At 54.8% G+C, this 23,276-nt stretch overlaps 2 protein-coding genes and 1 long non-coding RNA gene across 3 annotated transcripts; 2 read left to right on the plus strand and 1 right to left on the minus strand.

Annotated features, from left to right (window-relative positions):
* The first annotated feature begins 108 nt into the window (after window positions 1-108).
* On the plus strand, window positions 109-2,106 carry DCTN6 (dynactin subunit 6). The gene is given in 7 exon segments (NM_001245523.1): window positions 109-152; window positions 242-306; window positions 381-486; window positions 1,096-1,184; window positions 1,379-1,426; window positions 1,529-1,671; window positions 1,762-2,106. Coding segments are annotated over 7 exon segments (573 nt in total). The 5' UTR covers window positions 109-129; the 3' UTR covers window positions 1,861-2,106.
* A 1,360-nt stretch (window positions 2,107-3,466) lies between these two features.
* Window positions 3,467-16,632, plus strand: RBPMS (RNA binding protein, mRNA processing factor). The gene is made up of 9 exons (XM_002196148.7): window positions 3,467-3,619; window positions 9,175-9,252; window positions 9,411-9,449; window positions 9,558-9,620; window positions 10,350-10,500; window positions 11,090-11,220; window positions 12,900-12,969; window positions 14,239-14,344; window positions 14,959-16,632. Exons 1-7 carry the CDS (start codon window positions 3,557-3,559, stop codon window positions 12,960-12,962), a joined length of 588 nt encoding a protein of 195 aa, XP_002196184.1. The 5' UTR covers window positions 3,467-3,556; the 3' UTR covers window positions 12,963-12,969; window positions 14,239-14,344; window positions 14,959-16,632.
* Window positions 15,064-23,160, minus strand: LOC140684014 (uncharacterized). Its single transcript, XR_012055825.1, has 2 exons — window positions 17,875-23,160; window positions 15,064-16,859 (listed from the first exon to the last, which is right to left on the minus strand). It is a non-coding gene; the product is annotated as an uncharacterized lncRNA (long non-coding RNA).
* Window positions 23,161-23,276: the final 116 nt, after the last annotated feature.

Below are 23,276 nucleotides of genomic sequence, written 5' to 3' on the forward strand. Positions count from 1 at the left end.
CACCTGTCCCGGGGATCCCGGGGTTCCCGGGTACCGGGGAGCGACCGGAGCCGCGCGGTGGCGCCGCCGGGGCCGGGCCCGCCCGCTCACCCCGGAGCTCCGCCCCGCGCAGGCGCCGCTGCCGCGGCCATGGCGGAGAAGGTGCAGAAGAGGTGAGTCCCGGTCCCCCCTCGATCCCTCCCGGTTCTCCCCCGATCCCTCCCACGATCACCCGCCGTGACCGCCCCATCGCTCCCCGCAGCGTGAAGATCGCGCCGGGCGCCGTGGTGTGCGTGGAGAGCGAGATCCGCGGGGACGTGACAATCGGTAAGGGCCCTGTCCCCCGCCCGGTCCGGCCCCCGGCGGTGCGGGCACGGGCTGACACCGGGCTGTCCCCGCAGGGCCCCGGACCGTGATCCATCCCAAGGCCCGCATCATCGCCGAGGCGGGGCCCATCGTCATCGGAGAGGGGAACCTGATCGAGGAGCAGGCGCTCATCATCAACGGGTCCGTGGGACACCCGGTGGGGACTTAAAAACCCTGGGGAGGTGGAGTTTGTTAAAAAAGGAACCACCAAACTTCGTGCTTTTGTGTACACGTGTGGCACTATGGCTTGGGGAGAAGTCACAGAATCACAAATGTTCAGTGTTTGAAGGGACCTTAAATATCATTTCATACCACGCCCCTGCCATGGGCAGGGACGCCTTCCACTATCCCAGGTTGCTCCAAACCCTGTCCAACCGGCCTTGGACACTTCCAGGGTTGATGCAGCCAGTATTGCCTTGGGCAACCTATTCCAGTATCTCATCCCCATCACAGTAAAGATTTTCTTATGTATATCTAACCTAATTTTCCCCTCTTTAAGTCTCTGCCCACTACTTCTTGTTCTGTCACTCCAGTTCCTGACAGAGTCCGTCTCCAGCTTCCTTGTAGGCCCCCTTCAGATACTGGTTGCTAAGTCCCCCTGTGAATCCTTCTCAAGCTGACAGAGAATCCTAATTCTAAGCACTCTCAAAATTCTGACAGTCCAGCTCAGCTGGGTGGGATATTTGAGCTGCCCCACAGAGCACTGTCATTGTGATCTCAGACATGGAAATCTGTTCTTCCTTCTTACAGATACCCAGAAAATATAACCCCAGAGAGTGAAGATGTGGAGCCCAAGCCCATGGTCATTGGCACCAACAATGTTTTTGAGGTCGGGTGCTGTATCCTCGCTGTGCAGTGACAAACTATCCAGCACACCGTGCTCCTGGATCCCTCCTGGGAGAGGCATCTCTGGGACTCTGTCAGGGTTCACATAGCCCAGGGCTTGGGTGGTGGTTTGAAAATGGCATCAGGGTTTTTCACCTGCTGAAAAAAAGCAAAGCATTTTACAGTTTTACTTAACACAGACCTGTAGATTCCCAAGCGATGAAGGTAGGAGACAACAACGTCATTGAATCCAAAGGTAATTCTCAGCTTGGGGCCTTTGGCCCTGCTGAGATTCTTCTCCTATAAATGCTGTGGGGACAGCTCTTACAGGGACTCCTCTCTCCCTTCTCCCTGGCAGCGTTTGTTGGCAGGAACGTGATCCTGACGAGCGGCTGCATCATCGGGGCCTGCTGCAACGTGAACACCTACGAGGTGATCCCCGAAAACACCGTCATCTACGGGGCCGACTGCCTGCGGCGCGTGCAGACCGAGCGGCCACAGGTGCGTGGGGACATGCTGCCACCTCCTGTCCCCTCGGGCTGCTCCTGTCCCCTCTGGCTGTTCCCTCACCTCCCCTGCCTCCCTTTCCAGCCCCAGACTCTGCAGCTGGATTTCCTGATGAAGATCCTGCCCAACTACCACCACCTGAAGAAGACCATGAAGGCTGCGTCCACCCCTGTCAAGAGCTGAGCACTCAGCTCATGCTGCCCGTGCCCAGCCTGGTGTTTGGTCCTGGGAAGCACTACACACTCCGGGAAGAGTCCGGTCTCCACGTCCCTCATTCCATCAAACCATTTCTTCCTTATTTATGTCATTTATTTTTCTTCCATTGGGAATCTCAGCCCTGCTTCGAGTCTGTCGCGTCTCACGCGTTATCTCTATTGTTTGTGCTTTTTTTCGGGAATAAAATACCTCCAGTTCTGCTGTCCGAGGGAACCGCAGCCCTTTGAGTGTGCGGGGTGCGGTGCCCGGGTGACACGGGCGCTGTCGGGGCGGGTGTCGCCGCCGGGGACAGCCCCGGTGCCACCTCCCCGCGCCGGCAGAGGGCGGCGTGACCCCGCGCTCCCCGGGAGTCCCGGCCCCGCATCCCGGATCCACGCGGGCCCCGGGGTGGGAAACACAGGTGGACATCCATGCAGCAGAAATCCCTGTAGGAGAGAGGGGATAGGATCAGCAACTAACACAGAGGAACCCAAACTTCTGTGGGACGTGAGGCTTTGGGTTCAGATCGGGGGTTTCAAGGCAAGGAAGGGGTGCAATATCTACTGGAGCAAATTGGATTTTCTCCCCAAGTCCAGCTTCATGGCTACAAAAACCCCACACCTCCCCTTTTCCCGGTTTGTGATCACAACCTGGGTTCCAGCGCTGCTGGGCAACTGCAGCTCTTCCCCAAAGCTGAGTCCAAATAAGGGTTGTGAGTATTGTCTTGCCAGCTGTCCAGCCAGAGATTTTTGTGTAGATGCCTGTGGAGGGGAAAAACAAAGAGATAAAACACATCTCTAAATTTTCCCCTCGCTGAAAATCTACCCAAAAAGCCAGAGGTTCCGGCAGATTTGGGTGACTAGATCAGTCCCTGTGCTCTAGATTCCCTCTGGGGTGAGCTGCCCTTGTAGCAAGACACTTCCCGCTTCCCCAAATCCAGCTGGCACGGCTCATTTCCACCTCCCTCCCGGCCCGAGAGCTTCTGTCCTTTGAATCGCTGCTGCGGGGATGCTGCAAACCTGTGGGTGGCCAGGCTGTGTCCCCTGGGCAGCCGGCAGGACAGGCGGGTGCCTGCCCCCAGGTCTGTTTCGGCTGGTGAGGCACAGAAAGGCAGGGAGGGGTTAAGCCCCCATGTGGGGCCGTTTGGGGTGATGAGCTCCCGCTGGTTCTTCCACTGCTCCCAGCCCTGCACGGGGTCCCCAGCACCGTCCCCTCCTCTGCCCCACAGTCCTGATGTATTCATGTCCCTGGGACTGTGCACCATGTCCCCAGCATGGTGTCCTGTATCCTTAACTTTGCGTCCCGTGTCCCCAGGACTGTGTCCCCTCTGCCCAGCCCGTGTCCCATGTCCCTGAGACTGTGTCCATCTCCACATCCTTGTGCCCCATGTCCCCAGCCTTGTATCCGGTATCCCCAACCCCACGTCCTGGACTATCTTCTACGTCTCCAGGACTGCCCTGTATTCCCAACTCCGCGTCCTGTGGCCCCACATGCTACCGTGTCCCATGTCCCGCGTTCCCATCGCCCACCTCCCGTATCCCTGCGCTCCTCCATCCCCGCCCCGTCCCTCCCCGGCCGCGCCGCCCCGCCCCGGCCCCCCCCGCCGCCACCGGGACCAGCCCCCAGCGCCGCCCGCCCGGACGCGGCTGCCGCCGGCGGGACGAGGAGCCTGGCCGCTCGCACCATGAGCAGCGTCCCCGCCGACAGGGAGGGCGGCCCCGCCGACACCAGCCTGCCCGAGGAAGAGGTACCGGGGGGGGACACGCACCGGGGATTTGGGGCGGAGGGGCTCCGGTTTCCCCCTCCCCACCCGCGATCACCGGGAGCTGCGCTCCGCGGGTGCTCACGCACCGGGCTGCCGGTACCCGGGGCTGCTGCGGGAGGTGGGGGCGCATCCCCGCTCCCCGGGACTCTCCCATTCACCGCCCGCATCCCCCTGGGGCTCGCCGCAAACGCCCCTCCGCCTCGCCGGAGGGAAGCTGCGGGCGCGGGGAGCCCCACGCTTGACACGGATCGCCCCGGGAGGCGTGAGGGATAAATCAAGCACCCCCCGGTCCCGCTGCCGGTGCCCGTGGGTACTGTGCATCCAGCGGCTGGGAATCTCTTTCCCATGGGTCTCACTCCAAAAATGTCCGAAACTCTCCCATCCCCACGGGAGACTAACCCCACACCCCGTCACGGTGAGTGCTGGTTTTCTTCATTCCAGCCGCGAAGTTCCTGGTTTTGCCCGTGACCTTGAGATGGGAATTTGGACTTTGTGAGGGTGAGAGCGGGAAGATTCCGATCGGAGATCTCCTCCTCCTTTCCCCTCCACCCGGCTGGGCTGCTCCAGCAGGTCCCTGCTGAGCTCCCTGGTTGGTGGCCAAGGCTGGGATCAATCACCTCAGTTCCATCGCCCGCTGCCGCCTGCCTTCATTTGCTTATTCCAGAGGTGGTTCTGCCTTCAAACTTCCCAAAGTTTCCTAAAAAAACGTGGAGTTTTTTCCACTGGTGGCCTTGCGGAGCGTGTGGGAGATGATGCTGCGGCTCTGGTGGGCATGGCAGCGGGTGACACCCATGGAGGCCTGTTGCCTTTTCCAAACCCATGCCGGCCATGGGGAACAGCCGGAGGGGACAGCTGGGAGGTGCCAGGGACACGCACAGAGCCGCGGACACACGAGGAGGGCGATGCCCGCTCCTGCCTGCAAGCCGCGCTGCTCCGGTGCCAGGCAGGTATTTTCCTGGCAGGACTTGTTCCAGCCCAGGCTGGAGGAGCCGGTGCTGTCTATTTGCTCAAGTGCAGGGAAAGGGGTTACTCAGCTACTGTGCCTCACCTCCCCACTCCCAGGGCTTGCCTCCAGCCTCCTGTTCCCTCAGAAAAGAGGGAGAAGCAGCCCCCACCCCTGGGAGGTCAGTCGGGGTGCTGCCAGGTGGGAAAAGCCCCCGCTTCATGCCCGCTCCTCCCGCCCGGGTGACTTCCCCGTCCCTCTTTCCTGTCCCCCCCGGGAAGGATACCCCCGGTGCAGGGGAGCTGTGGGCCAGGGGCTTCCCCACGGAGGAGCCAGAACAATTTGGGAAGGCGGTCACGTCACTTTGGCCGGCCGAGAACGGCATGTAAAAGGCTCGGCGGAGGCCTTATTTGGTAGCGGAGCGGCTGCGGAGATCCCGGCTCGTGGCTCTCGTCCCCATCCCACGCCAGATCCCTCATCCCGGGGGAACCGTGCCATGGGGAGGGGACCCCAGGGATGCTTTCCAGGGGGAACGTGCCCAGCGGGTGGATAAAATCTATCCCCTTGTCCCTGTGTTGCATCCCCCCGTGCTCCTGCTTCCTTTCCTCCTCGAAGCGTGGGGTTTGGGAGCAAGCTCCAAGCGGGACAGGGACGAGTGTGACCCGCGCCTGATCCCGCCGCTCCTCCGCTCTGTTGCAATCCCCCATCTGCTCCCTTGGCTGCTCATTGCCTTTTCCTCTGCCGCTTCCTCGTTCCAGCCCCGGCAGCTCTGGACTCGCTTTTCCCCAAGGGTTGTTCCTCTCCTCCCGTCCTTCACCGGACGTGCGAGAACCGTGATTTTCCAGCAAAGCGGTTACGGGTGGCGAGGCCGGAGATTTATCCCGGTCCTCCCGTACCCCCCGGGCGGAGGAGCCGGCATCCCTCGGCCTCAGCCTTGTTTATGTCGGGGAGTTTTGCGGGTTGAAGGCATGCGTACACACAGCCCGGCAATCTAAACCCAGCTCCATTAGCCAAGGGACTATTTATGCCAGGACTAATCCCGGCGGGGGTGGGAATGCACCCCGCTTTACCGGGAACGGGAACTGCTCGCCCCGTGCCATCGCCCTCCCGCTGCCGCCGGGATCCGGTGCCTCCCCGGCGGCGGGCAGCCAAGCGGATAATCGGCTGGTGGAGAATTAAAGCGAGCCCCGCTGGAAGGGGCGCACGGAAGGACGAGGGATGGGAGCTGGGCTGAAGGAGGCGATTAAATACCTCGTGGATGAATCACCCGGACGCCTCCCGCCTCCCCAGGGCCTGTTAACGTTTACCGGGGGTGGTTTGGGCAGGGCAGGGCAGGACAGGGGACCGGGACCCTGCTGGCAGGACACTGCCGTGTGATGGGGGTCCCTGGTACCTCCTTACCTGCAGGAGACAAACCTGGTAAGCTTGTGGCTTCATGTGAGGAAGAGGAGGAGGAGGGCTGCTGGCCCTTCATCATGGACCTCTCCATGCTGGGGTCATCCTTGATCCGTGCTCTGGAGACCCCAGATCTTTGCCTCTCCTTGCATGTCCTCAGCCCCGACCATCTCGGCAAACCTCCACAGAGCCTTTCCAGTATCCCTTAAACTGGCCCAAGATGAGATGCAGGATTTCAGGGACAAAAGACTGGGCTGGTGGGATGCAAAGGTGAGAGGGACAGGCCAGAAGGGGGATGGAGATGATTTCCAGGGAAGAGGAGAGTAGCACAGATGAAGAGCAGACTTCCTGCAGCGAAAACAAAAGCCAGGAGGGGACACATCAGAAGTGAAGCAATACACGTAGGATCCAGCAGCCCTGGCAAATCTGGGAGCTGTGGGGTGCAGCAGCAGGAGCAGAGGAGGACTGTGGAAAAGGACTTGGAGCATTCCCATAGCTGCCATCCCCATGGAAGGAAGTCAAGGTGGTCACCTTTGAGCTCCTCCTGGAGCAAATATTGGCACTTCTGCCCTTAAAAAAAAAAAATCTTTGTTTTCACCCCAAATTTAAGGAAGAAGGAGAAACGGAGAAATGCTCCACCAAATAGAAACTGAAAGAACAGAACTGAAACAGCTCAGGATGTCCAAAAAAACAGTGGGGTTTAAGCTGGGGGAATCCCATGCTCCAGCACCCTTTAATCCTTGCTCGAGAGCTGTCAGTCTGGCCCTGTCCCATGACAGCCTTGGGAGTAGGCGCTGTGCCTGATCCACCTCTCTGAAGGAGTAATTCTTCCCTGTGGGAGAACATATATGTGCCTGCTGCCTGCAATTTTTCTGATAATACTTTTCGTTTTTCCTGCTTCAGGGAAGGATTTTGCTCTAGGAGTGTTTCTGGTAGAGGATGGGGACTGAATCCCTGGGATCTCTCAGCACAAAAAAACCTGGAGCAGCTCCCTGCAGGCCAAAGCTCCCCTTCCATTTAAGGGCAGGAGTAATATTTCTGTCTAGAATCTTTCCCTTGGCAAAATCTGTCCAGCCTGCTAGGATTATCCCCAAGGATGCTCCCTTGCTCTGCCAGTCCCACTGGCTCATTACCCAGTGAAAGGATGCTGATTATGTAGGACCTACTCCAGCATCCCTGGGGCTGGGTGCATTTGCGGGGTGCAGCTGGGAAGCACCCAGGAGCTCGTATCCATCCCTTGCCCTGGGCCCCAAAAACCCTTTTGGGGCTGGAATCCAGCTGGGGGATCCTTTGGAGCCCTTCTCCCTCTTGCCGCTGTATAATTTTACAGATTCAAACTTGGCCGACCCGCGTTTGAACTTGCAAAGAAAACAAAGTCATTAGAGGAGAGAAGCCCTTCCTCTGTGGGGCTGAATTTCGGAGGCTTCCTTGGGATCTTTCATCTCTGTCTCTCTCCCATGTGGCTTTGGGGACAAATGTGTGGCAGGTTTGGGCACGCACAGTTTGGATTTCAGGGATGCGGCGAACTGGCAGCAGGTTTTCCCACTCCCCCCAGTCCCTCCCACTGGAGGTCCCTAGTGTTTCCTGAAGCTCCCCGAGGAGAGGAGAGGCAGGAAGCCAGGGATGGCTCCAGGGAGGCAGGGGACACACGTGCAGGGATGCTCAGCCTGCTCAGGATGTAAACCCACCTGGGAGGGTGGATGTGTCTGGAGAGTCGATTCCCTGGACAGCAGCCGTGCTCAGGAGAAATTGTCTGAAAGCCAGTATTTTTACCCTAGGAAAGGAAAAGTTTGCTTTCTTTAGACTGAATTTCATGGACACAAGGGGAGATCCTCCAGGTGAATCCCTCCCTAGCCCCTGCCAGGAGAAATTCGGGCAATGTCTCCGCTGGGGGACAGGGCAGCACTGAACACTGTGGGATGCTCCATCACTCCCCGGTCTCAGTAGACAGGCTGAAAGCTGGTAGGGGTCCCCTAAAGAGCTTGGGGGGATGGTCCCAACAGAGGGGACAGGCTACCAGGCTGTGCCTGCCTGTAGCCCTGGCTCAGGAAGGGGTGAGGACATCCCTTCTCTGCTGATCTCATCCAGCCTGGATGCTGGTACCCACAGGGATGATGATGGTGATGATAATGCTGGCACCCAGGATAGGTATCACTGGGGCTGTTGACACAAGGGCTGTGTGCAAACAGCTAAGTACCTTTTGTTATTTAATAGATATAGGTCAGCCAGAGGTTCTGTTCCACAAAGCAGGAATGTTTGCTGCTCCCAGGCTGGGAGATGGGGGAGATAGCTTATCTGCAAGAGAAAGAAGAAATGTCAGCAAAAGAATAGGTCTGGGCTGGCTGTTTCTGGCTGTTTCCCATGTCTCTTTCCCAGGGAATGGGGCAGGCAGGGTGCCTGGCCAAAAAAATTAAATAAAATACATCAGCGTTTTCCCCTTCTACAGCCCAAAGGGTTAGGATGAGATTTTGGGGATGAGGAGAGGGACAGCATGTTCAGTTCCCCACACTGCTCTCCTGGTTACAAGCTGATTGTAAAGCAAAACCATCCCAGTTTGCTCATCCTTGAGGAGCCCCACATCCCCCCTTCAGGGTGCTGGCAGCAGAATTTCTGTCAAACATCCTAGCTTTGAGGATGCTGCACCATGATAAACATTACATCCACTCAAAAAGGGTTAAAACTCCTTAAAAGGTGACTTTTACAAACCAGGGACAAGCTGCTTAAATCCAGCCCCCTCCTAAACCAGGGCCTTTCCTCCAGGAGGAAGAGTTGGTGTTTGCTTCTCCCAGTCCCTAATGAGCTGCTGTAATTAAAGTGAGACAATAGGCATTGTCTGTGGAGTCCAGGATCCGCTGGGGATGATGGGAGAAATCCTGTTTGCCAGACTGGGGTAGGAAGGTGCTGGGCTTCTGTGAGCTTTTCATCCTGGAGAAGACTGCTGGGGTGAGGACAGGTCTCTGTTACCCTTCCATGGTGCCTTAGCAGCTTCCTCCATGGCCACAAGAAGGATGGGGCCACCTCTCCCAAAAATTCAGCATCACTCAAGCATGATGCAAAACCAGCACATTGGCTTGAGGCTTTTGTCTGCCCAGGAGGTTCCCCTTGGGCTGGCATTGTCCCTCTGGCTATGGGGAGTGTGGTGTATCCCCAGGTTAGGGACAAAAGAGGGTCCCCAGGAACCTCCTTGCTTCTTTTCCAGGTGAGGACACTCTTTGTCAGTGGGTTGCCTCTGGACATCAAGCCCCGGGAACTTTACCTGCTCTTCAGACCCTTTAAGGTATCACATTGGGGAGGGAAAGGAGGGCTGAAAGCATGGGGATGGCCTCTGCCCCATGGCCCCAAACCACTGAAGTCTAATTCAGTCAGCTTATTCAGTTATTATTATTTAATCACGGGGATCTTCACCAAACACCCTTTTTAATCCTTTCCTTGCAGGGCTACGAAGGGTCTCTCATCAAACTCACCTCCAAGCAGGTAGGAGCTGCTCCAAGGGGTGCAACCATCCCACCATTCCCTGGGGTGAGGGGCTCCCCTCTCTGCTCCCCATGAACCTGACTGATGACTCCTGTCCTTCCTCCGCAGCCCGTGGGTTTTGTCAGCTTCGACAGCCGCTCCGAGGCAGAGGCAGCGAAGAACGCGCTGAACGTGAGTGTGCCTGGCTCAGCCACTCCATTGCTGCACTTTCCTCTTCTTTCCCTGTCCCCAGAGACTCTCTGAATTCCTCCATCCCTAGGATTGCACCTCCCATACCAGCTGGCCCCATGACATCCCCATCCCTCCAGACAATCCCATCACTGTTTCTCAGCTGCATCCTTCCTCCTGGAGGGCTGCATCCCTCTCACCTTTCTCAGGGCCTTCCAGGAGGGCTTGAACCATCAGGACTCGGGCCTTAGACAGAAGTGAGAAAGAGCATTCCCAGCCTTTCCTGTTTGTTCAGCAGGAAAAATCCCAGCTAAGTCTGCAAAAGAAAAAAACAAATTTCACTTTCTTTTAGCAACTTGTGAAGTGAGCTGAAAACAGTCACAGGCAGAACTGTGTGGAGCTGGTTCTCCAATTCCTCCCCAGCCCTCCCTGCATTTTGGTTCGGGGTTGTTTTTTTCCTTCTCTTCTTTTTCAATGTAAAACTTTTTTTTTGGCTCCACTAATCCCTCTGGATAAGAGCTCGGCCTTGTGGGATGCCGACTGCCAAATATGGTGCCGATGCTAAAGATGCCGGAGGAATGTGAGCCGCCTCGGGGCCCGGCAAATTAGCTCATTTCAGGGCTGCAAGTTGAAAAAAACCCATAAATAACGGGGAGTTATTTTTGCTGCGGAGCCGGCACGCGGCGGTGCTCGCCCGCCCGCCGCGCCTCCTTCCCTCCTTCCTTCCCACAGGGCATCCGCTTCGACCCCGAGATCCCCCAGACGCTGCGGCTGGAGTTCGCCAAGGCCAACACCAAGATGGCCAAGAACAAGCTGGTGGGCACCCCAAATCCCAGCACCCCTCTCCCCACCGCCGTACCTCAGTTCATCGCCCGGGAGCCCTGTGAGTACCCCCTGCACTGCCAGCAGGGCTCGGGTTGGCAGGCACCAGGGGCTGGAAGGAGCAGGGATACCGTGAGGTGGTGGCCAAGGGGAATACTAGGTCCCGTTGGAAGTGTTGGTACCTGCTTGCTGCGTGGTGGCACGTGCTGGGGGGTTCCCAAAGGAGAGGACCGGGGACAGGTGACAGCCAGCAGGATGAGGTCTCAGGAGAGACCTTGGTGATGCCCTGCTGTGAGCTCTCTGTGCCCGTTTCCGCTTCTGGAAGAGCTTTTCTCGCACAGACGCCGGCTCCTCACCCTGCTGTTGCACACAGGCACGAGCTGCACACTGTCCTCTGCTGAATCCCTGGGACTGCTAAACCTCTTGGAGACAAGGAGCCCAGCTTCAGCTCCTTCAGCAATGTCTCCAGCCCTGTAGCATTGCTCATCCTGTGTTATCCCAGCGGGCGAATGCTGTGTTGGCTTTGTGAGTCGGCTCTCAGTGGTGGCATCTCACACTTTTCCAGGGCCAGCTCTGCTCCTGCATCAAGGGGAGAAGGAAGGATCACAGCCCTTTGGTCACCATTAACTCTCCCTCTTCTTCTCTTGCAGATGAGCTCACAGTGCCTGCACTTTATCCCAGTAGCCCTGAAGTGTGGGGGCCGTACCCTCTGTACCCAGCGGAATTAGCACCTGCTCTACCTCCTCCTGCTTTCACCTATCCCGCTTCGCTGCACGCCCAGGTAATTCCGACCCCTCCGCCTCCACCGCTCACCCCCCTGCCCGCCCCGGCCCCCCTTCCCCTTGGTGCTCACCGCACCACTAACCCTGCCCGGCTCACAGGCACTCACTCCCCGCTCCCCGAGATTTAGGGAAGGCTCCCAAATGGAGCTGAACGCTGGCAGGGGTCCTGTCTTTCCCCAGACACCTGTCTCTGCCTTCCTACTTTCGCTGGTACCTGCGGTGGGGCAGGTGGTGAGGGAGAAGGGAGGGCTGGGGATGCTCTCAGGGTCTCGACCATCCCCATCGCTCCTGGCACCGAACCATCCGGCTGCCAGTGTGAGATGAGGGCTCCAGAACCCCTGGCTGCCCCTGCAGCATGGCTGGGATGCGATGTGCTGTTCATAGGGTGTGAAGCCAAGCAGCTCTCACGGGGAGGAGAGGGAAGCGAAGCGCAAATGGAGGGTCCATCTTTTATTGACAAGGTGCTGCCTCGTCACAAGCATTTTCTGCCGCTGGCCCCCGATGGCAGCATGTGGCTGTTAAAAATTAACCATCCGCCTGGGAGAGGAGCAGGGGAAAAGGAGGAGAAGTGGAAATGGTGGAAGAAGAGGATTTCTTTGCAATGCCAGCCTTGTAGCATCATGGGGATGCTGGGAAAGGACCCCTGCCACAAGGGGGGAAAGGGCGGCTACCTCCTCAAGCATCTGTGCTGGACATCATCCTGGCTTTTGCTCCTAGCTGCCGACTCCAGCTCAGTGATGAACAGGAGGTAACAAGCAAATGGAAATAGATTTGCCAGATAAACTGCATCCAAAAGGCTTTTGGCCTTGGCTTGCCAGGATTGAGCCAGGTTATCCAGAGCCACCATCACTGGAGCAGCCAGGGGCTGGTTTGAGCAGAAGGGTGAGGAAAAGTGCTCAGTGTGCAAACCATGTGCAGCCTTTGAATGAAACTCCAGCTTTTTGGGCCCTGCTGTTCATAGGAAGAGCGTTGGTAAATATTATTGCAGCTACGTACTTGCCTTGTCAAATAACTGCTAACAGGCAGCACCTGCCCTGCTCAGGGAAGCACACAGCCAAGGAAACAGAGGCGTACGGAAGCTCTGAGAGTCCCTCGGGAAAACCCAAGCCGAGACCTGACATTAGACAGAAGCAATATTACCTGATGTGAAATATCAGCCTGGTGGAGACAGTGCTGTTTGCACCTTCCCTGTGCAGCTGCTGGAGTTGTGGGTTTGCTGGGTGGGGGCTGGAGACTGGTGCCACCATCCAAACCGGAGTGGCTTTGCTGGATTCTGCAACAGCAGCGGGACCAGGAACTGCAGGATGGATGGTGGAGCTGGCTCGGAGTTATCTGGCAGAGCGCTGAGTGCCTGCATGCCAAATTTCAGCATCTGATGTTTTCTGCCCTGTTTCAAGCAGGCTTTGCAGGAGCTAAGAAGGATGAGCTCACTCCTGCTCAGTGGGACCATGGTGCTGCTGTTCCAGCTCCATCCTGCTGGAAGCAGCCACGCCAGGAGCTGTGCTCAGCCTCAGGGTTACTGTTGGAATTGGAGCTGGGATGGCTGTACTACTGGTGCCCCAACCTCCCTCCACCCTGTGCGTGGGAAAAGCCAGGAAAAGGGATCCCAGGTGGAGCCTGATCTTGCCAGGGTGGGCAGCCACCCTCCTCTCACCTTGTGTCCCCCTTGCCTTTGCAGATGCGCTGGCTCCCTCCCTCCGAGGCTGGTTCTCAGGGCTGGAAGTCCCGTCAGTTCTGCTGAATGCCGGGTGAGTGCCACTGTCCCGCTCCCATCCTTCTGTGCCGCCTGGGGACCACCTCCACCTCTGCCCTGAGCTTCCCCCACTGCCACTCCCGGGGTCTCCAGCAGCTCAGGGTGGGTGGCCACTTTTCAGCAGACACCCCAAGTCCATTTCCCTCCTTGTGCCCAGAAGGGGATGTCCGTGCCACCACTCATCCCAACACTTCCCCACATGTCCTGGGGCAGGATGGAAAGGCACCGTGCCAGAGTGTTGTGATGGAAAAGGCAGCCCTGACACCATCACATCATAAAACCTTAAGGAAAACTATCCAGGCAGCCCAGGGTGGTGGGGCTGCCAAAACAAGCACAGCCTTACCGAGCACCCGGCTGCCCAGCAGGACAGAGGGACACATCCCATTCCATCTGGGACCTCTTTGGATGGAAAAAGCCTTGCAAGATACGCTCTGCAAATAACTTTGGCCTTTGTGGATAAATAAACAAAGGGGACTCATATGGAAGACACTTGGTGGACACTGAGCACTGCTTGGCCTGCAATCCCAGCCTGCCTGGACCATCCTAGCTGGGAACAATCCCTGCTGGGAAGCCTCCTGCTTCCACACCTGCCTGTGGAGAAATGTCAGTGGATCCAAAGCTCTGGCATCAGCTACCCATGCTCGCATGTGACTGCTCTGCCCATCTGCCTGGCATCCGCAGCCCTGTGCTGCGGCCACGAGGTCACTCAGCCGGGAGGGCACAGGGCCCAGCCCTGGCTGCAGCCAGCCCCAGACTTGGATCCATAAAGAATTCACTGGCTATTTTAGGCCCAGCAGATAAAAATAGGGAGTAGGGAGGCTTTGGGAACCAATGGTTCTTCCAAAATATGCAACATGGCAATGTTTCCAGATAAAATGTAAGCAGAGACGCTTCTGGGAAGGGGAGATGAGCAAACCCCTTGATACAGGTCCACCAGCCCAAGAACCACAGTGGGTGGTGAGGATGGAGGCTCAGGGACCTCCTGTTTCCCTTCCAGGTTCCTCCAGCTGGGTTTGGCTGAGGGCCTGGCTCTCCTGCCTGCATCTGTCTGTATTTGCTGCCTGGAGCCCATCGTGGCAGGGCTAATCCAACAATCATTTAGGGTGGAAAAGACCCAAGACCACCAAGTGCCATCTTTGGCCCAGCTAAGCTGCAAGCTGTCCCCTCAGGAAGTGCTGACTGCGGTCCCTGTGACATCGCCCCCTCCCCTGAGCACACTGACCCAGTGCCAGCGCCCCTCACTCTCTGCTGTGTCCTCCCACAGGTCTCAGGTGTGTGATGGTGGCCTACAGTCAGTCTTGTGGGTATTAATGGAGTCTTCCAAGGTGGCTACTGGGTTGATGTGCTCTCCACAGGACCTCAGTGTGCTGGTAAGGATGCCACCCTGCGGGCTTGGCTGCTTTGGGAAGGGGCCAGAGGAGTGAGGAAATCAACACAATGTCCCTGGGGGAACAGGCCCTGAGGTTGGCAGGACCCTGGGGCTGCTCCAGCTAGTGCCCTGCAGAACCACAGCGCTGCCATTCCCGCCTTGATTGCTGTTATCTGGGGTGAGAGTTTCCACAGCCAAGGAATGCCTCTCAGCTTTGAATTACCCCCGCTAATCTCATCTCTGTCCTTGCTTCCTGCCTTGGATCAACAGAGACTGAATTCCTCTTAACTACAAAATGCAACTCACACTTAACTCCCAGCTCCCCAGTTCCAGCCCCCGGGGACTGCAGCCAATGGGAGGAACAAAGTGGGATCAGTGGGGCTCTTTGTGCCGGGGATGCTACGGCCTCTCCCTGCAGCCATGTCCCACCTTACCCTTTCCCTGCTAAACAACTGTCCTTAGAGCATGGTCCTGACACGAATTTCCAAAACAGGCCTCCCTCTCCCCCCTACCTTGCTTCCTTCCTTCCACGAAGGAAGAAAGATTAACCACAGCCCTTTTTCCTCTATCACAGCTGCTCTTTTTTTTTTTTAACAACTCTCTTTGTTGTTTCAGGCTTGAAAAAAAACCTCACACAAGTTTGGATTCCTCCAAGACTTTCCCACAGCCTCTATCACACATCTGCTCTCCTAGAAGAAAAAAGAAAAACATACCTAGTAATAATATTTTCCTCTTTTACACTGTATATTTGTAAGGAAGAGTGCGTTACTCCCGAAAGCATGGTTTGACAGGCATTGTTGTAGTGTTCGAAAACGCTTTTCAAATGGAACCATAGGAAAGAAGACTACAAAAAAAAAAAAAAAAAAGAAAACAAACCAAAAAGAAAGAAAAAACAAACTAAAAGAAAAAAACAAAAAACAAAACAAGAATTAAGTATTTTTGTACCAAAGCTCCTCAAGAGGACAATCTTACACCAGGTTGGACCACAAGTTTTGTGCTTGACTTTCGAGGTGTGTAAAGAAGAGTCTTATTATCCCCTGGCCCCGCCAGCTGCATGTGGAAGGCACGATGTTCACAGGTGTGAGGATGTCGACACACACGATGCGGGTTTATGGGAACTGTGCTCCTCTGGCACAGGACCCGTGCTCTGGCTGTGTTGGCAAGGCGTCTGCAGACACTACAGTATTACTGTTTTCTTCCCAGTTGCACCAAATGACGAGCAGGCAGGACAACCAGGAACTTCCTTCCCGTGTTTTTTTTTTACCTTGGGGCTGTGTTCATAGCTGCTGTGCAAAGCTTCCGTGGGGTACCACAGCTCGGATCAGGGATGGGCGGGCAGCCCACACACGTAGCAAGGTGACAATTTGCCTCCTCCTCCTCCTGCCATGACTGCTCCAAGCTGTTACGGGCAACGTAAACTGCTGTATGAAAAACCATACCAACAAATCCTTGGTTTCCCAGCTTCCTCGAGGTTGGACATGAGTCCTGAGGGGCTTCCCGTTATGCTGAAGCGCTGGCATGGCCTGGCCTGTGGCTTTAGTGCTGATGTTATGCTGGTCCAGCTGCTCCCTGCGTGGCATTCCCATGTTTCCATGTGCAAAGACGAGAAGGGAGGCTGCCAACATCCTTTACAGAGATAGAGTACCAGCAGAGAGACTGCTTGACAGACTAGTGCTCCTTCCCCTTGCTCCAGGAGGAGTTTGGAAAAAGAAGAGAGCAAACTGACCCAAAACCTCTATCAGGTTTCAGTTTCTTGCAAAGGGAGGTGCAGAACTTCTCCTTCCATTGCCTTTCCCCCATCTCCATTCCAGCTGCAGGGAACACTGAGCTCAGCTGCTGCCCAGGCCTCACCATAGCTGGTTTCTCCCAGCTGTTCGTGGCCTCATTAAACATGATCACCTTTTCCTTTCTCCTTCCTCTTGTCCTGTGGGTGGGCCAAAATAAGATGGCTGAGATTCTGGCCACCAGGGTGGAACAGGGGGATAAAAAAATATTTTTTGGGGGTTTTTCACCATCAGAAATGGTCCCGTTGGGGTCTTCTGTAAAAAATGGGCCTGATAAAAGTGATGTGAGAAGAAATCAAATCCAAGACAAACCTCAGAGCGGCTCCAAAAGGAACGATATCAGCGTTCCCAAGCGACGGACTAACTCTTTTAGCAAACTATTTCCTGTACTTTGTCTCGTGAAGAGGAGAGAAGCTTCCACATTGTCTACTCTGCTTTTGGAAATATGTTTAAAGGTACTTTTCTATTGTAATTTTTTAAAAATAAAACCGGTGATTAATATAAATTACGTGCAGAGCGTCGCTGTGTGCTGTGCATCCGGCTGGGAACAGGGAGAAGGATCCCAGCACACCCCTCAGGGCCTTGGCAAACATCAGCCTCTTTCCTCCCTCGGGAACAGCTGAAAGCACTGTGAGGCTCCTGGGTGATTTTTCAGGGCAGATGCCATCGTCCTGTTTGGCTCTCTTGGATCTCTAGGAAAGCTCCAAAATCCAGGCTGGAAGGATCAGCAGGCTTTAAAGAAATGACTCCAAGTTTACAAAGATGTTATCGGTTAGTTTTTAAACCTACTAATCTTGGCAGGGAGCACAGGAGCTAGGATGCAATTTTCCATGAGCTCAGCCTCGGCTGAGGCAAATGTAACCTAGAGACCAAGGGCCAGATTAGCTCTGTATTTTTTTTAACACGCTGGGAATTTTGAAAAACTTGGGTTTGCAAGCCCAACCTAGAAATTCCTCCTCTTTTCTTTGCTCTGCTCCCACCCTGACAAATGTGACCAGCATCCCCAGGAGCTCCAGCCAACAGGCCAGGCATCAAAAACAGTGCCAGGAGCAAGCTTCAGCTTAGCAAAGGCAGCCTGAAAAACAGGGTGTATGGGACTGGATTAAAAAAGCTACAAGCCCCAGGGTGGAAGGAAGAGGCATGGCAGTTATTCTAAACCCCGGGCTGGCTGGGATGAGTTAAACCCTTAATGTTGGATGCTAATCCCGCTGTGGCCACCGCGAGTCACAGCTTTCACAGCTTTCCTTCCGAGCCACATCCAGCGGAGAGGTTTGTTGGCAGGCACGGGGGAGGAAGGGAAAGGAAGGGAGCCACAACGCTGCTGCTCAGCCCAAGAGCTGCTCTCAGCAGCAGCAACTGGCCAAAACCTCTGTCCCAGGCACCACTTTAATGCATGCACAGATGTTTTTGGGAGTGGATTCAGCAGCAAACATCCTCCAGCTAACAGAGCCGTGAAACGTGCACGCATCCTGGACTTTGCCTGGGCATTGCATCTGCTCCCAAATCTGCCCTGCGAAAGGAAGTGGGGCCTTGCCCAAAATATTTAACCTCTTGAACCAGTTTTTTTTCCAATTTCCCCCATAAGCCAGCCTGTTTGTGTCTCTGTGCTGATGAGCACTGCCCTCATCAGCAAGGGGCGGGAGCAGCATGGCTGCTGCTCGCCTGGCCTCCCCTTTGCCCGTGGTGACCTTTCCCCCTGCGGCCGACCGGGGGAACATTCCTTCCCTGTGACCACTGGGGCACTTACAGGCTGCTGGCTGACACTGGAGAATTGCAAAACGGTTTCAGGGACTCCCAGGCCAGAGCTGCCATCCGATACCAGGGATAAGTCCTGGGGGATATGAACATGCAGAGCTGGAAAAACCAAAGCGAGATTTTGCACTCTCATTATTTCCGTTTTCCCGAATCTTTTTTTTCCCATCCCCCCAGCATAAGGCTAAGCTCAGGGAGGGGGGCATGCAGGCAGCTCCTTCCTGTGCATCCCTGCACAGGGGTTGGCTGACCAGCAGCAGGCTGGAAGCAGCTGCAAAGGCAGGGAACAGCTTGGCAGGGCCTAGGAGAGAAAACACAGTGCTGATTCCCCACATCAGACGGGCACAAGCAAACAGTAGAGAAATGGGAACAAGGTAGGAGAGGGAGAGCTGTATCTCTCAGAGGATTTGGAGCAGATGGTCAGGCAGCAGCAGAAGGGACAGGGGATCCTGCCACAGGAACAGAGATGTACCAGCCGGGCCAGGGAGAGCAAAGGGCAGACAGAGCCGGCGCCAAGGCCAGCAGCACCCGCAGCCTGGACAGGGCAGGGAGGAGGAGCAAGCCCAGCACCACTCCTGGGAGAGGGGGAGAAGGAATAACAATGCTGGGAGAAGAAAGATGTGAGAGCACCAGGGCTTGGCCAGGCAGCTTTAAAGGCTGAGACACAGGCACTGTGAGGGAAGCCGGTGGCTAAGAGCAAAGAAATGAGTGGCTTTGTGAGCATAGTTGGGACCTGACACAGCACTCAGCATGGATTTGTTCCCTGATTCCTAAAGGGAAATTGAGAGGTGTCACTGTGCAAGGGTCACTGCACTGCCTGAGAGCTGCCAGGCTCTGTTCTCCCTGCCAGCACAAAAAGGAGGACATTCCAACCCAGGGCCATGAGCTGGGTGCTGCAGATGTGACCTGCCCCGAGAGCCAGGCTCCAGCCAACACCTGAACACCACTACCTGCCTCACTCAGGGTTACAAACCTAGACGAGAGTGGGGCTTAAAAAAGCAAAGCTGGGAAATACCATTAGCAGGTCTCTGAAATGCTGTCTCTAAAACACTGGGAAGTCAACCATTAGCAGAGTCTGGACTTCATCTCTGCAGTCTCCATAATTAATAACCAGCTCAGGAGGGAATAGAGAACACAACCAAACTGATGCAGGCAGGAAGAAACTGCACAAGTACTTCAGGCCTTGGATGCAAGCCCAGAAGTGCAGGTATATAGTAAAAAAATTAACTTAATGGGAGGACAAGCTCCTGCCTTAACCATCCTTTTCCCCTGCTGTGCTTGTACTCTGCACAATGTCCAACCCACGAGGCTGGAGCAGTCGGACACGTGAATCCCAGCCACAGAAGCACTGATGGGTTTTCAGAGTCATGGCTGTTTTTCCTGGGCTGTTGAGTAACACAGAGGCCACTGCAAGCCAAAGCAGCAGAAAGCAAGCCGGGGAAAACAAAAACTGCTCTTACAGCATGCCAGGAGGCACCAAAGGAACCAGGGCTCAGACCCATAGGTGAAAAGGGGCTGCAGAAGGTCTCTGATCCAACCTCCCTCTCAAAACAGGACGGTTGCCACCAAGAGACCTGGGCAGCCTGGTCTTGTCTGGGCAATGCTTGAACCCTCCATGGATGGAGACATCTCCCCACCAGCTGCTTTCCTCCTAACACCAAAGCCAAACTTCCCACATTCCCCTATTATGTCATCTGCCATAGCTGCCAAAAGCATTTAACCACATCATCCTTCTTACTGCCCTTCACATTACTGTACCTTGTGGTCAGATACACCCTCAGCCACCTGCTCAGCACACGGAGCAGTCCCAGCTCCCCACAACTCCTCTCAGGCTCTCTGCCCCCAGCCCCGACCAGCCTGGCAGCTCCAACCAGCATCCCTGGGGATGGAGGGGCAACTGAATAGAGGGGGAGGCCTAAGCTGGACACAGTGTCCAGGTAGGTGCTGAGCAGAGAGCCAACTGCTTCCCTTGCTCTGCTGGCCCTTGCTGGAGTGGCGAAGGCTGAGGTCACCTCAGTTGAGAAGAGAACAGCTACAGCTGCGCAATACCAGGGAGCCCTGCTGTTTTCAGGCAAGCCCTCTCTTCTGGGGAGATGCCAATCTTGCTGATCAGCATGGCAGGGATGTGTCCTGAGAGCCCGAGCAGGGCTGACAACACCGACACGGCCAGAACACACTCACAGAGCCAAAGGACTCACAGAGGAACAGTGCCAGAGCAGACCCTCTCTCCCCTGGGAGGAGATCAAATCCCAGAGCACCTCGTTTGCCATATCCCTGACTTTGCCAGCAGAAGGAAGCCAGCACCAGCGGGCTGAGATCCAAACTCTCCTCTCCAGTGGTTAATCTTGCCATTCTAAACCAGCCAACACTAAGCACTGGCTCTCCTGGACATCCTTCCCCCAGAAGCAAGAGCTGCCAGAGGCTCCCGAGGCAGCAACACACAAAGGAATTTGGGCCTGCTACATTAGCAACGACCGGAAAGTGAGCAACGAAGCTGGAAATAATGAGATGTCAGCACCACGGCTGCTTCTAGTCATCTGCAAAGGCAGCCCCTCCTCATCAGCAGGTAGCGGGAGCACAGCTCTCCCTGGTGGCTCGGCACCGCCCGCCCGTGCTCATCGGAAGTGACAGCCCTCGCTGGCTGCAGCCACGTGCAGGGCCTCCATCCCCTTCCCAGGGCTCCCTCACCTCGCTCTCCTCCGCTTCCTAAAAGCCTGGAATGATCACGATGAATTATAGATGAGCTCTCGTACACATCGCCTTATGTCAGTTTTCTCATTCAACCATACGCCATCCTGCTGTTTTCCATCCCCTTCCCGAATGATCATCATAATGGAGGAGGAGGTGGAATAACTCTGCAGTGAGAACAACTTTTGGGAGAGAAGTTACTTAGTAGAGATCCATGTTTAGATGTGTGACACACCTGGGCTACTCAACTTGTCTCTTAAAAAAGGAAGGATCAACCTTGTTAGGATCAACCCACCAAATCCTGGAGCTGAGGGAACAATGTCCTTACTGGACGGGAGCCTCAGGAGAGTAGAAGAAGCAGGGACAGGTAAAGACGAGCACTGAGATGGGTTTGCCAAAGAACCTTCCTGAAATTCATGAGACCAAGGTGCCTGCCACAGACCACTTCCATCTGAAATACTCTGTTCTATGGTCTTAGCCCAAGTGCCCTCTTCTTCCTGGTTTGTAGCAGATGCTTCCAGGGAAGGAGGAGAAAAATGGAATAATGGCCCAGGGTTGCCAGGACAGAACATGATGCCTCTCAGCAGCCCTCTGCAATGCCAGTCTGAGGGAAGAAGGGTTTTGCCAAAGTCAGCAAGCTGAGAGAATGGTGGTTTTGGCCACCAGCAGAGTCAGTCTGCCACACACAGAACACAAGAGAACATCCTGGATGAGTAAGAAGGAGGTTTAAGTTTCTAACAGTTCAACTTCAGCAAAAAGCCTGATCAGGACATAATGCTGTGAAGAGACTGAAGTGGACTGGAATGGTACCAAAATGGGTTCAGCAAACAGACTCATGCTCATATAGCCTGAGATGTTTTCTAGTTCCACTATTTGATTTTTAAGAGGTCTTGGGGAAAGAAAAGAGCACTGGGAGCATCTTTGGGAAACAAAATCCAACTCCTGAAGTCTACACAAAAGAGAGGAGCTCATGCTTCTCTTCTTTTTGACAGGCTTAGAAAATTGTTCACCCTGTGAACAATTAGAAATCCTGTTCACCCTGGAGAAGAGGAGGTTGTATGGAGACTTCACAGCCTTTTCCAGTACCTGAGGAGCCTGCAAGGAAGCCAGAGAGGGGCTCTTCATCAAGGACTGTAGTGACAGGATAAGGGGGAATGGGTACAAACTGAAAGAGGGGAAATTTAGCTTAGATATATGGAAGAAAGTCTTCTCTGTGACGGTGCTGCGGCTCCAGCACAGATTACCCAGAGCTGTGGCTGCCCCATCACTGGAAGTGTCCAAGGCTGGGGTGGAGCAACCTGGTCTAGTGGAAGGTGTCCCTGCCCATGGCAGGGGGTTGGAATGGGTTGGGCTTTAAGGTCCCTTCCAACCCAGACCAGTTTGGATTTCTGCAATTCTGTGCTTACTGTCTGAACTTGTTTTTCTTCACCACTGCTTGTCTATAGTCCATGACACCACTAACAGACCAACATGAGCTCCCCTTCAGTTTTTTTTCAGATTTTACCCTAACAAGTTGCAAAACTTATTTTTGCCCTTTCTGCTACTATTGTAGAGGAGAAGGCATCCACCAGTGAGGCAAAGCATCTAATTCAGTCTTTCCAACTGGACACCACCTGGGCCCTTTTGTTCCTTTGAACACTGGAGCCTGACAAGGCCAGTGCAGCACACAGAGCTCACAGTCGTTTTCGCTTTCCTGCTCTCCTGTTTTTTGACCTAACATATTTTTAATCTTTCAAAGTAGCTGGAGGCATTTTCTTTAGACTCAGACTCTATTATCCTAATCACTTGAGCAAAGAAACAAAGCAGGTAGCCTACCTTACAGCCAGCTTTGGTTCACAGAGAAAGGACAGTGTTACATAAGATAACTGGGAAGTTTCTCCATGAGACTCCCCAAAGGCAAGAAAGGCAACTCAGAGCTCTGCTGTTGTCCAAGCACCACCACCAAAAAAATCACTGCTCAAAAATGCAGCAGATGGAAGGGAACCTTTTTTCCCTTGAGTGAAGATGACAGAAGAGAGGTGAACAGTTTTGCAAGTGAGCTGCAGGTACTTAAAACAGAGCTGTAATGCAAAACTAAAAAGTGCCAAGAGGAATTGTTTGTGCTGACCTGGAAGACACAGGAAAGAAAAAGAGTTTCAAAACCATCTGGAGCAGCACACTTTTATATTTTTATATATATATTAAAAGCATTAAATATATATATATATTAAAAAATAATAGAAGAAACCTCCTGACAGCATTTGGCAGCTCCTTAAACAGGGCTGACATGTGCAACACTGGAAGTACTGCCTGCTTCTCAGCACAGCAGCCTTTCAAACCAGGAGGATAAACGCTGCACTTACAGAAGCGTATTTCCCCAAGCTGACAGAACTTGTTCAGTGCCACAGCAACAAAGCCTCATTCTTCAACTGCTCACGTGTCCTCATAGGACGGCCTCGGCTCCGACCCCGGCTGCATCAAGCAAGACAGCAGCCTGAGCTCAGGCAGCAGCGATCTGCCGTCGGTGGGGAGCTGCAGGCACCTCTTTTATCTCTGATCCTAACCCTGGAAGAACACAGAAACAGCTTCTCTCCTGCAGCGCCATGAAAACAGGATCAGCTCTGGTGCGGAACATAAAAATAAGTTATTGAGAGGACATGATGTGGCCACATTCCATGTAAGGCTGTGCTGCCTTACAGAACACCAGGCATCTACAGGGAGCTTGCATTT

This window comes from Taeniopygia guttata, chromosome 4, assembly GCF_048771995.1.
Source record: "Taeniopygia guttata chromosome 4, bTaeGut7.mat, whole genome shotgun sequence".
NCBI classification, from domain to species: Eukaryota; Metazoa; Chordata; class Aves; order Passeriformes; family Estrildidae; genus Taeniopygia; species Taeniopygia guttata.